We start from the raw sequence: 15,367 nt of genomic DNA on the forward strand, positions 1-15,367 counted from the left end.
CAGCTCCCTCCTTCCATTTTCAAAGCTAACAGTTCCTGATTGAGTTCTCATGTTACATCTCTCTGACTCCTTCTTCTTCAGTTATTGGCCATCTTTTACAACTACTGTGATTAGATTTGACTCACCTGTGTAAGCCTGTTGATCTGTCTATTTCAAAGTCTTCACTCTTAATCCAATCTGCAAAGTCTCTTTTGCCATGTAAGGTAACATATCTACAGCTTCTGGGGACTAAAGTATGTGCATCTTTGATAGGTCATTATTCTGCCTACCACGTTGTCTAACCTAGGAATTTATAATGTTTTATATAAAACAAAACAAAACTACAGTTTGAGAACCTGACTCAGGGAGAACTAAAAACTGGTAAGCTTCTTTGTTCTTTCCACTGAACAACTCTTCTTATTTTGACCTCAGGCTAGAGATGACTACTTCTCATCTAATCCAAGGAACGAGGTTAATTAGAGTTGCTATTTTAGTTTTTATACTCCTTGGGTGAGGGAGGCAGTCAAATGTTTTCACTTATAAACCTTTTTGAGGGCTATGGGAATAAAAGTAAGTAATAATAATAGTTTACAAGTGCTTTTATGTACTAGGTGCAGTGCTAAGCCCTATTACTCCACTTTCTCTTTTATTCCATTTACCAACTCTGTAAGGTACGTACCATGATTATTCCACATTACAGATGAGAAAACTAGGCATAGAAGTTGGGTAGCTTGCTCAATGTTTGGCTAGTTAGTATTATAGCCAGAATTCAAACCCAGATCTTTTTGATGTTTAAGCTTATTATTTTTATGTTTACTATACTGTCTGTATTTTGTGATAGTATACATTATTATTGCTATTATCATGTTCTGCAAGTATTTACATTGGAAGTTTGCTACTTGAAGTTATTGTCTTATCAAGTTGAGTACGTTTTACATTTAATTATATTCTTGTTCATACAGGTGAAAAACCATACAAGTGTCAAATTTGCAATCAGTCTTTTAGAATTAAGAAAACATTAACAAAGCACCTGGTTATTCATTCTGATGCCCGACCTTTCAACTGTCAGCATTGTAATGCAACATTTAAGCGGAAAGACAAGCTGAAATACCATATTGACCATGTTCATGAAATAAAATCTCCTGATGATTCTCTCAGTACTTCTGAGGAAAAACTTGTATCCTTGCCAGTAGAGTACTCATCCGATGATAAAATCTTTCAAACAGAAACAAAACAATACATGGACCAGCCCAAAGTTTATCAATCGGAAGCCAAGACAATGTTACAGAATGTATCTGCTGAAGTATGTGTTCCAGTAACGCTGGTTCCAGTTCAGATGCCTGACACTCCGAGTGACCTAGTGCGTCATACTACCACACTCCCACCATCTTCTCACGAGATTCTGTCACCACAGCCGCAATCAACTGATTATCCACGAGCAGCGGATTTAGCTTTTCTGGAAAAATATACTCTTACTCCTCAACCTGCAAATATAGTTCACCCAGTTCGACCTGAGCAAATGCTGGATCCTAGAGAACAGTCTTATCTTGGAACATTACTGGGCCTTGATAGCGCTACTGGTGTTCAAAATATTTCTACTAATGAGCATCATTCATGAGTAAATCTAAACATTCCACAGAGTTTTGGATGGTTATATGCTAATGGTAGAGCTGATAGCTTTTAAATTTGTGGGGCTGCTATTTTCTCATTTTCTCTAGTTTCTCAAGTCCTCAGAATAGTGTCAAATCAAGAAAACTATGTGTCTCTGTTTACTGAACATGAATATTTGGACAACATTTCTGGCCTAATATTGGAAGTATACATTTTTGTGATTTTTAAAGATTATTTAGTGCTGTCTTTTAATAGTTTCTTAAATTTTTCACAATTATTAGCTGCTGATATTATGGAAGTATTTTTTTTAATCATCAGTGAAAATTTTTATTCTTCTTTAGTCTCATTCTTCTCCTTACTTCCCCATCTTACAAACAAGTTTGAGGACCATGTAGCCTTTAAGAAGGAATTAAGAGTATACTGATAATGCAACTGTTTCTTATCCTGATTTAAGATTCGTTATTACTTTATACAAATTTTTAAAATTGAAATTAGGAATTTGAATTTACACGAATGTCTTGAATGTATCTGTGTTGTCCTTCTATTAATCAATAATTTTAGGTTATTATCCTTTGGACCTTTGATATACTCAGAGCCAGAAAGTGTAACTAATGTAAGATTAGCTGTTAAATGTAGGCTTGAAATTAGCTGTTAAATGTAGAATTGAAATACTAATCCAGGTAATTGATTTTTGCCTATATTTCAATTGTTATGAATAAAACAGGCAAACATAGGTTTGCATATTAAATTATACAAGCTGAAAATGTGTTACAAGAAAAAATACGACAGTTTTAACTAGATGTTTTTCAATGTAAGTTCATTTTTTGTACTTCACTTTTTATTTAAGAAATGTTAACAGTATAACAGCATCTATATTCATCTCACTAAGGAAGGATCAGTTGTTACTAATTAATGAAATTTAATTAAATATACTACTTTTGGTCTCACTTACTTGGCTGATAGAAACTCCGGGAAACATAACCTAGATATTTTGTTTTCAATTGTTAGAAAAGGTGCCAAACAGATTATGAAATTTGTGCCTAATTTAACTTAACATTGTTTAATTAAATGGAACTACTTCTTATGTACAGATTTACATGCAATCCAGATCTTTAATTTTTGCCTTCACAAAAGCATAATGTCTGTGATTACTTTTAATTTTTATTTCTGTATGAGACAAAAGTTGAGGACTTGGTGAAAGGAAATAGCAGTTACAGCAAAACCTCAATGGTTAAAATTGAGGAAAAAGTCAAAATTATAAAATACCTTTAAAGACATGCACTTTCCATATTTTCAAGTCAATTTTAACTAAAAACTAAGATAATGTTTCCTAGTAGAGTTGCTTGAAGATTAGACTAGACAGGGTTGATTTATTATTAGCATGTCATTTGTACATAAACTACTAGAAAATAGCAGTTTTAAAAGTTTTCTATTTCAGTTTTGTTTACACTCCTAATTGCTTTAAGCACTTTCTGTGTGTGTATAAACTGTAAAGTCTGGCCCAGCCCTTGTGAAAAAAATCACAAATAAAATAATGAAGTTTTAATGAATAAAGTTTAACCAATTAGTAATGGTGGAAACTGTTTGCTGAAGCCACTTAAGAAATAAAGGTACTTTACAGCAATATTCACCATACTAGTGAAGATAAAACAAAAGAAATATTGAAAATTGAGGCAGTTAACCAAAGTAGCTCATATAAACAATAAAAACAGAGTTTAGCCTCATTTATCAAGGTTTGGTTGTAATTGTCTTAAGACTAGTAGGCATACTTACTCTGTTCTCCTTTTTAAAACCTTATTTCTTTGTGTGGAAATGTTATATCTGGGGTACTTACATGATTGAGCTTGACTATATGAGGTACTCTTAGTCTGTTAACGTCTTTCAGATTGACTTTAAAAAATACTTATCTTTATGATTTTTGTCATAAAGACTCACAAGCTTATAATTAAAAATCTTACTATAATGAAAGGAAATCATACATAAAATGTAGCCTGCCTTACGTATAAGCTAATGCAGAAAAGTTTAGACTTATAAAAGGCAGATAGTATATATATATTTATATACATGTATGTATATGGTATATTATACATTTGGTGGCAGAAAAGATACTGCATTTTCACATTGAAAAGAATACTTTGATTTTAGGGTTCTTTTAATAATAATATCCTGATGCTTTAAATATATGATTTATTTGTAGGAATTGGTTTACATAGAACTTTTTTGGAATACATCTCTTGTGTAAAGTGAATTATAATTATATAATTGTATTTAGTTACTACTGTAGATAACTTAAACTTGAGTAGTGATTGTTTTATAAAATGCTTTTATATACATTATCTCATTTGAACCTCATACCAGCCCTGAAATAGAAAGAACAAGCCAAATTCCCACTTACAGAGATAAAGAATTTGAGGTTAAGATAAAAGGACTCACTTAAGCTCACATGGTCAGTAAGTGGCAGAGCTACTAATAGGGAAAGAAGAAAGCTAGCATTAATGAATGCTGCCATGCGACAGGTACTACATTCTGTCATTTAATCTTAACCTAGTCTGAGAGATACATAATATAATTTTTATGAATAAGTAGTCTCAGTCGATGATCGAAAACAACAAAACAACAAAAACAAAATGAAACTAATCTGCTGCCTCTAATTTCCAAAAATGTAAGAAATTTTCCAGTTGTGAAAACCTCATGGATTTGGGCAAACTGAATGTATATAGGCCTTTGACAAAAGTTGGCACAAAAAGTATAAAAGGAGGCCTATGCTTTTCAGTTAACTTTTTGTAATATATGATTTAAAGTATTTTGGACAAATGCTCTATAACTAATCCTTTTATTTTGTAACTGTACTTAAAATTTTGACTCTTGCAACTAAGTTTAGCCTCATTCAGAATTTTTTATTTTGTGAGCATAATTTATTGTTTTAAATTAATTTTTAGCAGAGAGCAGTTAGCACTTAATCTGTAAACTGAATAATTTATCAAGTGCAGAAATGTGTTAATCTAATGGGTTTTGACTTAAATGCACCAAAGATTTTTAGTAGGTAGTAAATAGTTTAAAAGAATTTAAATTCTTTCTTGTTTGAATAACTATTTGTCCAAAGAAGCATAGTTGAAGTCCTAGAATAATGGATTTAAAAAAAAAACAAATCATTAGTTTGAATACTGAGATTGAGTATTGTTTGTGTTTATATGTATAAAAATAGGAGCAGAAAAAAATACTCTGGGAATAGTCATACTGACAAACCAATTATTAGTGAGAATATTGTTTTCCTCAGTTTAATTAATGCAATGTTATGTGTTTTAGTGAACACTACTAAATGCTAAATAAGCCTATTTTTTACACTACACTATCAAAATAATTTTTGCCTTTGAATTTTTTTAAGTTAAGTCGAGGTTATTTTTGTAAGAAACTCCACCTTTTTTTTTTTTTTTTTGCAGCCTAAAATACCATGTAAGGTTAGGGATTGGTCCTTATGCCAGCAGGATTTAACCAGCTGTAAAGGTAGTCTTTGCATACATTTATGTAATTAAAACATTTCTTGCTGGGAGAATAGGAGTAGCAAAAATATGGTTTTAAACTGGTGCTTTATTAAGTGACTTCCTTTTAAGCGATGGCAGGTCATGAAATAAGTACACTAGTATAATTTTCTATCAACCTTAAAAAGTGTCAAAGCATCTTTGTAGGGTGACTATAAACTTCTAATTAAGGGCTAATAAGTAGTTATCATTGGTTGCTTTTCAGTATAATTGCAAGCAAATTAAAAACAGTTAAAATGATATGTTTATAAGCTTGAATTTTCTTCCTACCATATCACTCTCATATGTCATTGATGAAACGTCATATTTTGAGCAGTAGCTCTTTGACAGAGTCCTTTTATACCCAGCTTTTTCTTCATAGAATGCTTTGTGCCTTTTCAATGAGTTGTACTTGCTTAGAGTTGATTCTGCTGGCTAGACTGTACTGATTAATTTTTTTATTTTTTTGGTTATGGGTCTTATGATTGTGTTGCCTGCTGGTTGGGCAACTTTTTTTTTTAGGTTGCTTTATGTTTATATAGGCAAATTGGCACTAAGTATTAGTGTGAATATTTGTTTTTATGATTTATATATCATTTTTAAAATCTCTGTTGTGGCCTTTATAGTTACTGTGAAGCCACTCTTGGGCCTGTCTCTAGATGCTTAGTGGAATCTGACAAGTAAAATAAAATGAGTAGTGTGTCTGCATCTGTGTCTCTGTCTATCTCTCTCTTTTAAATAACCAGTAACCATAACTACACAGCTCTGCACTGAATGACCTTATTTCAGTTTGCCTAAAACTGAACAAGAGGTGATGGTTTGAGATGAGTTTCTCATTAGGAGCAGCAACATCCCAACCAATATATAATGAGTTGATAAACTCAGGAAAAAATTAGGACTTTAAAGAAAGTTGTATTTGGATATTCTAAGATTCAGTGCCAAATTTAAAATGCCTAAAAATGTATTCTTTAATAAGGAACAAGTAGCATTTCTAAAACTTTAAGTAGTGTTATAGTAAATGTTACTTGCTGTTAGAGTGAATAATGGATAATGTGAGAATAATTTTCTAAACAATTTTTAGAAACTAGACAGTTCTTCCTTATATCCTACCCCTTTCCACATTTCTCTCTTGGTATAGTCTGCCATGTGAAGTTTTTGTTTGTTTGTTTGTTTGAGGGTAGAGGGAATCCTCTCCTTATTTCCTCTCAAATTATTTTTACTTAAGAAACCTTTTCCCTATAACCTTAGCATGCTTTCTGCTCTTTCTCTTTGGAAGTGGTATTAATAAGATAGGTATAATAGGACTAAGTTGTGTGGAAGATGAGAAAAGGAAGGTTTTTGTAGAGAGAGTGCTTATATTTTGTTTACTCTTCATGTTTCATCTTGTGTATCGATCATAAATCTATGATCTTAAGAAAAATCCTAAAACAATTTAAATTTAGCCTATGCAGCCAATTATATAAAGAGAAATTAAGGATTATATTCAGAGGAGAAATTAAGGATTATATTGAGAGCATAGAGGTTATACAACATAAATAGCTTTTTCTGGTCAAATTCTTAGGCAAAGAAAAGCAATCAGTGCTTGCATTGCTCTTGGAGATTCCAAAAGATGTACTGAATGAAGAATGTGTACACATCTCATTGTTATTGCGCCTTTTTTTGCTTGGTATTCCTGCTTGCATTACAGCTGGCAATGTACTGTGATGTAATTTAAAAAAAATTATTCCTTCCAACGATTGGACTCTTCTTATCCCTATAGATAAAATTGTATTACAATTGATGAGTGTGGCTGCCAAAATATCATACAAATCTGGGCATTTAGCTGTTCCACATTGTGTAGTAAATGTTTTGATTATCGGGATTTACAAGGTATATTAAAGTTGAAATGCTTTTGAACTTGTTTTCAGTCTCGAATCATAATTTTTGTTTTTAATTAAGGACTCTTTAAAAGCAATGAGAATTCATTATTGTGACTGTGTGTAAAGTATCTTGTGAGTTTTATACATACTTTGGTTGTCTAATGTTTCCTAAGATAAATGTCTTTATAGAAAAATTTAGTTCTCTGTGAGGAATAGGAAGTGTACTGTATATTGAACTAGTTCTTTGTTATTTTGATATTTAAAATAAATATGAAGTTCTTTGGTCCTAATACTGCATATCTAGGTTTTATTGAATCACATATTCACAGGATAGGAATGCAGTACTCTGCATGCTTTCATAAAAATTGAATGCAAAGACCATGAACAAATTGAAAACCAAGTAACTTGCAGCACATTTTAAAATATTTTCTCTGAGCTGTATATTTTGAAATATTTTATACATTTAATGTATGAACCATTAAACTAATGAATTTTAAGTGTAATATAAATTCAAATATTAATGATGAATTTTATGCTTTAAGTAGTCATATTTTGCTGTTTTTTAGAGAGAGAAGTCTGAAGTGTAGTAATTCATTAGTAAAATGAATTATTCTGTATAATATTGAGAGGGACCACTCTTATCTCGAATCCCCCTCACTCCCAGAAGCATACATTCTGGTTATGGGAGAAATCGTTGTTGGTTGAAGGCATAAACTGTAGGCTATAGGACGGTACCCTCCAAACTTGCAAGTTGTTATCTCTATCTGGCACCATAACTGAACCTCCAATAGGCTTTCTCTTTTCTATCTCGTCAGCTGCTTCTGAGTGTTAGAAGACCAGTAAATGCTATGGGCATGAGCACATTTCTCTGAAAAGTCTTTTGATTATAGGCAATGTTGTGTGTGATACTTAGTTTACTATTGCTGTCTAATAAATTATACTGAACTTAGTGGCTTAAAACAACAAACATTTATTACATCACAGTTTCTGTGGCTTAGGGATACAGGACGGGTTTAGCTGGGTGGTTTTAGCTCAGGGTCTCTCACGAGATTGAAATCAAGCTGTTAAGTCAGAGCTGCCATCTCTAGAGGCTTCACTGGGGATGGCTTTACTTCCAAGGTCACTCGTGGCCCTTGGCCTCAGTTCATCACATGGCCTCTTCTCGGGGCTGCCTAGTGATAAAGCAACTGCCCCAGCCCCACCACTTTCCCAAAAGCAATCCAAAAAAAGAGAGCATACCCAGGATGTAAGTTGTTGTCTTTTATAACCTAATCTCAGAAGTGATATAGTACCACTTACATATTCTATTGTGAGTAACTAATTCTAGTCCACATGTTAGGGGCACAAATTAAACTTCCCCTCTTGAGAGGATAGCAACACATATTTGGACATATGTGAAAACCATCACATATTCATTGGTTATAGATAAAGCTATCTATAAATCTATAGATAATGGGGGCAGGTATAGTAAACTATACTCAGAAAAATACATTTATCCCAGAGAGGCAAAATATTGTTCCTTCCATAATAGAAAGGATTTAATGTAACAACATGCCACAGGCTGGTCCCACGGAAGAATGGAATTAGATCGGATGTTCAGCATCGGCCTCTTTTAGTAGGTTAGGCACTCCACCGGGGCTTATCACATCAGCTTTGCAAGGGAAACCACCTTGAGCCCATTCTTACCCTCTACCACTGCTGCTGTAGCCACTTTGTAAATGGGTTCAATGAGCAAGCAAATGGATCCCTGGAGAAAGAAACTGACCTTCCTCCACCGGATAGATTCTCCTTTTTACCTGATTTTTGAGCTCCTTCTTGGCCATGGATATTCTCTGATAGGCATTTACATGGAACACAAATTTAACTTCCTTTATCTATTTTGAGTGGATTTTTTTAAAATTGCATTTTAGGTTTTGGGGTACATGTGAAGAACATGCAAGATTGTTGCATAGGTACACACATGGCAGTGTGATTTGCTGCCTTCCTCCCCTTAACCTGTATCTGGCATTTCTCTCCATGCTATCTCTCCCCAACTGCCCACCCCCCACCGTCCCTCCCCTATTTCTCCCCAACAGACCCCAGTGTGTGATGCTCCCCTCCCTGTGTCCATGTGTTCTCATTGTTCAACACCCGCCTATAAGTGAGAACATGCGGTGTTTGATTTTCTGTTCTTGTGTCAGTTTGCTGAGAATGATGGTTTCCAGGTTCATCCGTGTCCCTACAAAGGACACAAACTCATCGTTTTTGATGGCTGCATCATTTTCAGTGGACTTTTTATATACCTCGCCTTTCCAGACCACGTTGTCACCAATGTTCCATTTTGTTTTCTCCAAAGCTTTGACCAGGGGCCAACCTGTCAGCCATGGTCTGTTAATCAGCATAGAGCTTTACCTTGGGCCATGCTCTCCTCCTTATGAAGTGGACTACCAGGTGTACCATCCAGAATTCTCACTGAGAGTATTCCCATCTACCCCTAAGGAGAAGCTGTAGTGCAAGTCTGTTTATATCTGACCTACCATACAGTTTCATCCATAAATCAGGTCTTTTTCTTGTAAAATTATCATTAGGAAATACACAGTTTTTCCTGTGTAGTTTGAGAGAGAGAGAAGTGGTGAAGTAGTAGAGTAGTAAAAGATTCTTACTAAAATCTGAGTCACCTGTTTGTATCACTTACTTGTGTACTGGGGACCTGCTTAGCCCTGGGCTTGTAGATTCCGCTATTGTTTGATAGTGCAATGTTGCTTTTCACATAAAATTTTATGGTCCTTTAGATTAGATCCCAGGTCAGCAAATTTTTTGAAAAGGGCCAGACACTAAATATTTTAAGCTATAAAGGCTATGTGTTTTCTGTCACAGCTATTCTGCCATTGCAATGTGAAAGCAGTCATAGACATATGTAAATAGGTGGGCATGACCTTGCTCCAATAAAACTTTATTTACAAAAAAAAAGGAGCAGATTTTGTAAATAAAACTTAATTTACCAAAAAAAAAAAAAGAGCAATGGGTCAGATTCAGCCCTCAGGCCATAGTTTGCTGACCCTTGGATTAGGTAATAGTTGATAATAAACAGTTTGTATCACACAGTCACTTATAGTCCTTTGATAAGTCATTCAGTCCCTACCATAACCTAATAGCACAATTAGGATCTGCTTTTCAAATGATAGACGATTGTCTGTAGAGGAAGGTATAGTCTTATTCTCCAAACCTGGAATTTTGTACTGTGATATGTCTCTGGAAACTTGCCAGAGCTTCTATTCCACATCTTGGATTGTCACAGAAGGAGTGTTTTGGGCCATATGGTATAAGCAGTAGGGCAGCACACATTGCAACCCAGACCTGCTGCAGAGATCTTACTAGTTCCAGGTCTCACTCAAAAATGTCGTCTTAGAGTTTACTAGGTAAATGGTTTGGTGAGATGTGTCTTAATAATACATGCATTGCCTCCAAAATCTAAAGAGGCTTTCTAAATGATGCAAAGTATAAGTTGCCTCTTATTTAGAAGACGTAGCCTGACATGTCTTAGGCCAGTGGATCCCTAAAAGCTTCACTGACAGGAGAGGACCCTGAACTTTGTCCCATCTGGGTTACATTTGTTTTATTATTGGCATCTAGAGTGCTTGCTCCTGTTGAGAGATGCAACTTACCATGGGCTCTGAGCAGGCCTACACATTCTTGCTGGCTACGCTAAGAATGTAAAGCCCCTACTAATTTTTACATAGGCCATTTCTCTGGATTGTGTTTGTAGAGAGTAATCATGAAGGATGATATATCTCCCTGCCCAGGCATAGTACTATAAAAGCAGTCAAGTCTCCTTCCTTTCCTGTAATACAACCCACTGCGTGTGCAGGCATCCATCATGAGCCCTTTGCATGGCCCCATGAGACTTGGGAAGCAGGAGGAATCAATGTGAATGAACATGCTGACGCTCTAGCTACCGTATTTTCTGTGAATAACAAAGTCTTGTCTCTGACCCCAAACTACCATATTTTCTGCTGGCATTTATGAAACTGGCATGCTAACTCTTTAGCTTGCAAGAGGGGTAAAATCTCAGACTCACATAATTCTTAACAACTACTTCTTTTTTTTTGAGACGGAGTTTTCGCTCTTGTTACCCAGGCTGGAGTGCAATGGCGCGATCTCGGCTCACCGCAACCTCCGCCTCCTGGGTTCAGGCAATTCTCCTGCCTCAGCCTCCTGAGTGGCTGGGATTACAGGCACGCGCCACCATGCCCAGCTAATTTTTGTATTTTTAGTAGAGACAGGGTTTCACCATGTTGACCAGGATGGTCTCGATCTTTTGACCTCGTGATCCACCCGCCTCGGCCTCCCGAAGTGCTGGGATTACAGGCTTGAGCCACTGCGCCCGGCCGACAACTACTTCTTGCTCACCAGGTTTAATTAGCAAATGCCATCAGTAAAACATGTAATGCTAAGATCCAAGTCCCTCGGAACAATATTACAGTATAGGTAGGAGATTGACTAGCCCTGAGGCAGGACAGTAATGCTATAGCATTGTACTACTACATAAGTACAAAGCGCTTCAGTTTTTTGATACTGGTTGAATGGGGAAAAACAAGAAAAATGCATTTTTCTTGGTTCATAGCTGCAAACCAGCTGATAAAGGTGTGTGCAATTCTCCTGTCTTGGCCTCCCAAAGTGCTGAGATTATAGGCATGAGCTACAATGCCTGGCTTTGACCCAACTGACTGTAAACCACTACTGAGTTGAGTTTTCAGTTCGTGGACCTATTAAACTATTAAAGCCATTCCCAGATACTTCAGCCATTGTATTAATTAAATGGGTAAAGTGCACCCATGACAATAAATTTGGCCTTAATTTTATTTATTATTTGTCCTCCTGGTCTAACACCATAACATTCCACCTTAGACCGTCGATGTCTTGTAACTCTTTGCTGTACAGGCTATTTCCTCTCACAGCGTATCTTGCACTCTCCTCTGTCCCGGTTTTATGTTTTGGAGCCTGAGCTAGTGGAGAGGTTGTGGGAGGTGGGTGCTGAGGAGAACTGGAAGTGACTGGTGGAATTATGCTCCAGGGTTTATTTTTTATTTTATTTTAAGCCTCTATGAAAGAATTTTATTTATTACTATTATTATTATTATTATTATTGAGACAGAGTCTTGCTTTCTTGCCCAGGCCTATAATTCCAGCCACTTGAGAGGCTTAGGCAGGAGAATGGCTTGAACCCGGGAGGCGGAGGTTGCAATGAGCCGAGATCACACCACTGCACTCAAGCCTGAGAGACAGAGCGAGACTCTGTCTCAAAATAACTAAATGATAAAATAACCCTAGCATATGGTAATATGTAAACTATGATTATTATTAAATCCCTACAATTAAAATAAATACTCATACGTTATTTGTGAAGGACATTGCCAGTCAAAACGATCATTTATGAATTATTGGGTATCTCAGGTTTCATTTGTTTACCTGGTTTCGCTCCCAGCCTCCCTAGGTAATTAACACCAAGTAAATGTACTGAGTCCCCGCTACGGTCAGTCACTAAAATAAGCATGTTCACACAAACTAATTAACTTTACGTCTCCACCATTCAGCCCTGGAAACCGTGACAATTAATTAATATAATCCTGGGCGGGGTGTGCATATGAGAGGAGTGACGTAAACCAATTTTTGCCGGCTGAACAGTTTTATCTGTGATTGTTCCCGGAAACCGCAATGATTAATACAGGTACTGTGGAAATGCTGTGACACCCTTCCCTTCAGCACAACCAAAATCTAAAGGCGAATTTCAATTCTAAGCCCCGGGTTTTAGAAGGGAACCAGGACTCCGCTACCGTTCTCACCTCCTCCGCAGACAGCGATTGGCGGCCGGATGCAATCATTCAAATCCAGCGCCGCCGTCTCATTGGCCACGAGATGCTGCTCACCGATTGGCCTCGTGATGAGGTGGGCGGCGCCCGGAGGCGCCCATTGGTGAAGGCGGAAAATTTAAACAGAGCCAAAACCCCATTCTTGTTTGGCTTCTCGGTTCAGCTAGAGGGTTTGCTGGGCTTGTTTTCTGTTTTTCAGGGTGTAGGTTTCTGGAAAAGAAAAGGGGTCGAATTCGCTCCCCCGACCTCTTCAGCCGCCCCTGAGGGGAAGTGGCCAGCCTAGGTCCTGGATCCCCGCTCCGGAACAGCCTCGTGGGAGCGGGGCCGAGAGATCCAGGCGGGGGCTTGAAGCCGTCATGGCTACCCGGCGAGTGGGGCGAGGCTGCTGGGAGGTGAGCCCGACCGAGCGGAGGCCGTGCGCGGGGCTGCGGGGCCCCGCGGCCGAAGAGGAGGCGGCTTCCCCTCCGGTCCTGTTTCTCAGCCACTTCTGCAGGTCTCCTTTCCTTTGCTTCGGGGACGTTCGCCTGGGAACCTCACGGACGCTGCCTCTGACCCTGGACAACCCTAACGAGGAGGTGGCTGAAGTGGAGATCTCCCACCTCCCGGCCGCAGACCTGGGCTTCAGCGTGTCGCAGCGCCGCTTCGTGCTGCAGGTAGGCCTTGGGAGGAGCGTGCTCCAGGCCGGGTGCTCGACTCTCCGCTGTCTTTCCTGCCACCCTCCTCAGGAGGGATGACGCTTGGAAGACAAATCCGAAAAGATCCTTAGGGAATGGGGGAGGGGGGGGTCAGTTCCCTTTCACTCAGTAACTGTAGGTGGGCCCTTGACGCAGACACATGTGTTTTTATTTATATAATCTCTCTAAATGAAGGCTAGGGTAGACCTAACTTAGTCGGTGACCAACGCACGCGCATTTAGCATCTTTAGAAGCAAGTTATATAGACTTTTCTGTTAAATTGATAAGCAATTTTAATAGACTTAAGACGTTGTGAAATGTTCTTGCGGTTCTAAATTAATAGTGCACTTTTTTTTAACACTATTTTTTTTTTTAAGATTGACAGGAGTACCTTGGCTAAAGCAGCTTTTTTCATTACTTTCTATCAGCCGTCTTAATGTGCATTTTAGTTTCCATATGTACCCTTAGAGTCGAGGTAACTGTGTTTTTTTGTTTTGTTTTGTTTTGTTTTTTTTCTGGTAATATAGTGAGCTTTGTTTGGCTAAATGCGTACGGTAAAAACCACAACAAAAAACTATTTAGGGTTGTTTTCAGTATGTATGTGTAGTATGTATGCACAGTTTAATATTTTAATCCTTTTTTTCTTTGCTGTCAGTGTAATTTTAATGGAGCATCAAATTTAATTTTATAAATGTTGTTTCAAGAACTCCTGTAGCTTTCTTTCACTGCGTTACATTTGCAAGGGTAATGCTCCAATCCCCTTCACCAGAGACCAGAGAATTTATGTTTTTATTTTGACTGATGTGACCTTTCCATTGAGTAGAACCTCCAAAAGTGAGAAGATCATTAGCTGAGGAGTTCTGAACTAGTAGGCTAATAACCGCTTCATTAGGCAGAAAAAAGAGATTCTAATCTGAGGTCCCTTAACTTGTGTGTCACCAGTGGTTCATCTATCTACACTTCAGAACCTGTCCGTCCTGGCTCTCTGTTTCATGATCAGAAAGAAAAGGGGCCACTTTTCCTTTCTTTGGAAAGACAGATTTCTTTCCTATCCACTTAATACTTTAACTTAGTCTTTTTGGTTATAATGTGGAATTAAATTTTGTTGTTATTTTTAGAATAAACTATTTTATAGAATAAAAATGCACTATTCTTTTTTTAAATCAGTTGTTTATGATGTTATATTATTTCTCCTTTAAAACAAAAACTTGTCTGTTTCTCCAGAAAAACAATATTTGTTTTGTCATGTCAGTGTTTAAATTTGGCAGAATTCTATCTACCTGCCAGGTGTAGGGTGTAGTTGTTGAAGTCCAAACTCTGGCATTAGACTGCCTGGATTCTGATAGGTACCTGCATGACTTTTCTGGATGTAAGTTGCTTCATCTGTAAAATGTGCATAATCATAATACCTGCTTCCTAAGGATGTTAACATTAAATGAGTTTTCTAGGATACCTGCACTTAGACCTGGAACAATAGTAACTTTAAGAAATCTCAGTATGATGATGTGGACTTTAGAGGAATTTGTGGGGAGGAAAGAATTTAGTTCATCATCTTTATATTTCTTTTTAAATAAAGTCTTCATAACACAGGGTCATTATGTTTGAAACAGAAGTACTCTATACATCTGCAAAATAGAAATATACAATTAAATCTTTTGAAACCACTCAAAATGATTTGGAGATTATCTGTTCCATTGCTTTAATACAGTTAAGATTTTATAATAATTTTATTTTGTTGTGAATTTTGTTACTACTAGTGGCTTTTTTTCTTAAATGAGCAGATAGAGAAGGAAAAATATATTTGATTTATTAAATGTTTAGTATATAGAGTGTTGATTAAAATTATTAAGCCCTACCGTAAGTTACATATAATGTGT

At 36.8% G+C, this 15,367-nt stretch overlaps 2 protein-coding genes across 4 annotated transcripts in view; both read left to right on the top strand.

The window, feature by feature from the left end:
* ZBTB41 (zinc finger and BTB domain containing 41) overlaps nucleotides 1-7,008 on the top strand; it is a 63,410-nt gene extending 56,402 nt beyond the window's left edge. For both annotated transcript variants that reach the window (XM_074385092.1, XM_003944137.4), the window contains one exon: nucleotides 942-7,008. In XM_074385092.1, coding sequence (XP_074241193.1) covers nucleotides 942-1,597 — 656 coding nt within the window. In that variant the 3' untranslated portion in view covers nucleotides 1,598-7,008. The remainder of the gene's footprint in view (nucleotides 1-941) is intronic.
* A 5,931-nt stretch (nucleotides 7,009-12,939) lies between these two features.
* Nucleotides 12,940-15,367, top strand: part of ASPM (assembly factor for spindle microtubules) — a 63,737-nt gene continuing 61,309 nt past the window's right edge. Inside the window, exon 1 of one of the 2 annotated variants that reach the window (XM_074384320.1) lies at nucleotides 12,940-13,469. In XM_074384320.1, the coding sequence (XP_074240421.1) occupies nucleotides 13,173-13,469 (297 nt within the window). In that variant the 5' untranslated portion in view covers nucleotides 12,940-13,172. 2 annotated transcript variants of the gene reach the window in all.

The sequence above is a fragment of the Saimiri boliviensis genome, chromosome 14 (genome assembly GCF_048565385.1).
Source record: "Saimiri boliviensis isolate mSaiBol1 chromosome 14, mSaiBol1.pri, whole genome shotgun sequence".
In the NCBI taxonomy this organism is placed as follows: domain Eukaryota; kingdom Metazoa; phylum Chordata; class Mammalia; order Primates; family Cebidae; genus Saimiri; species Saimiri boliviensis.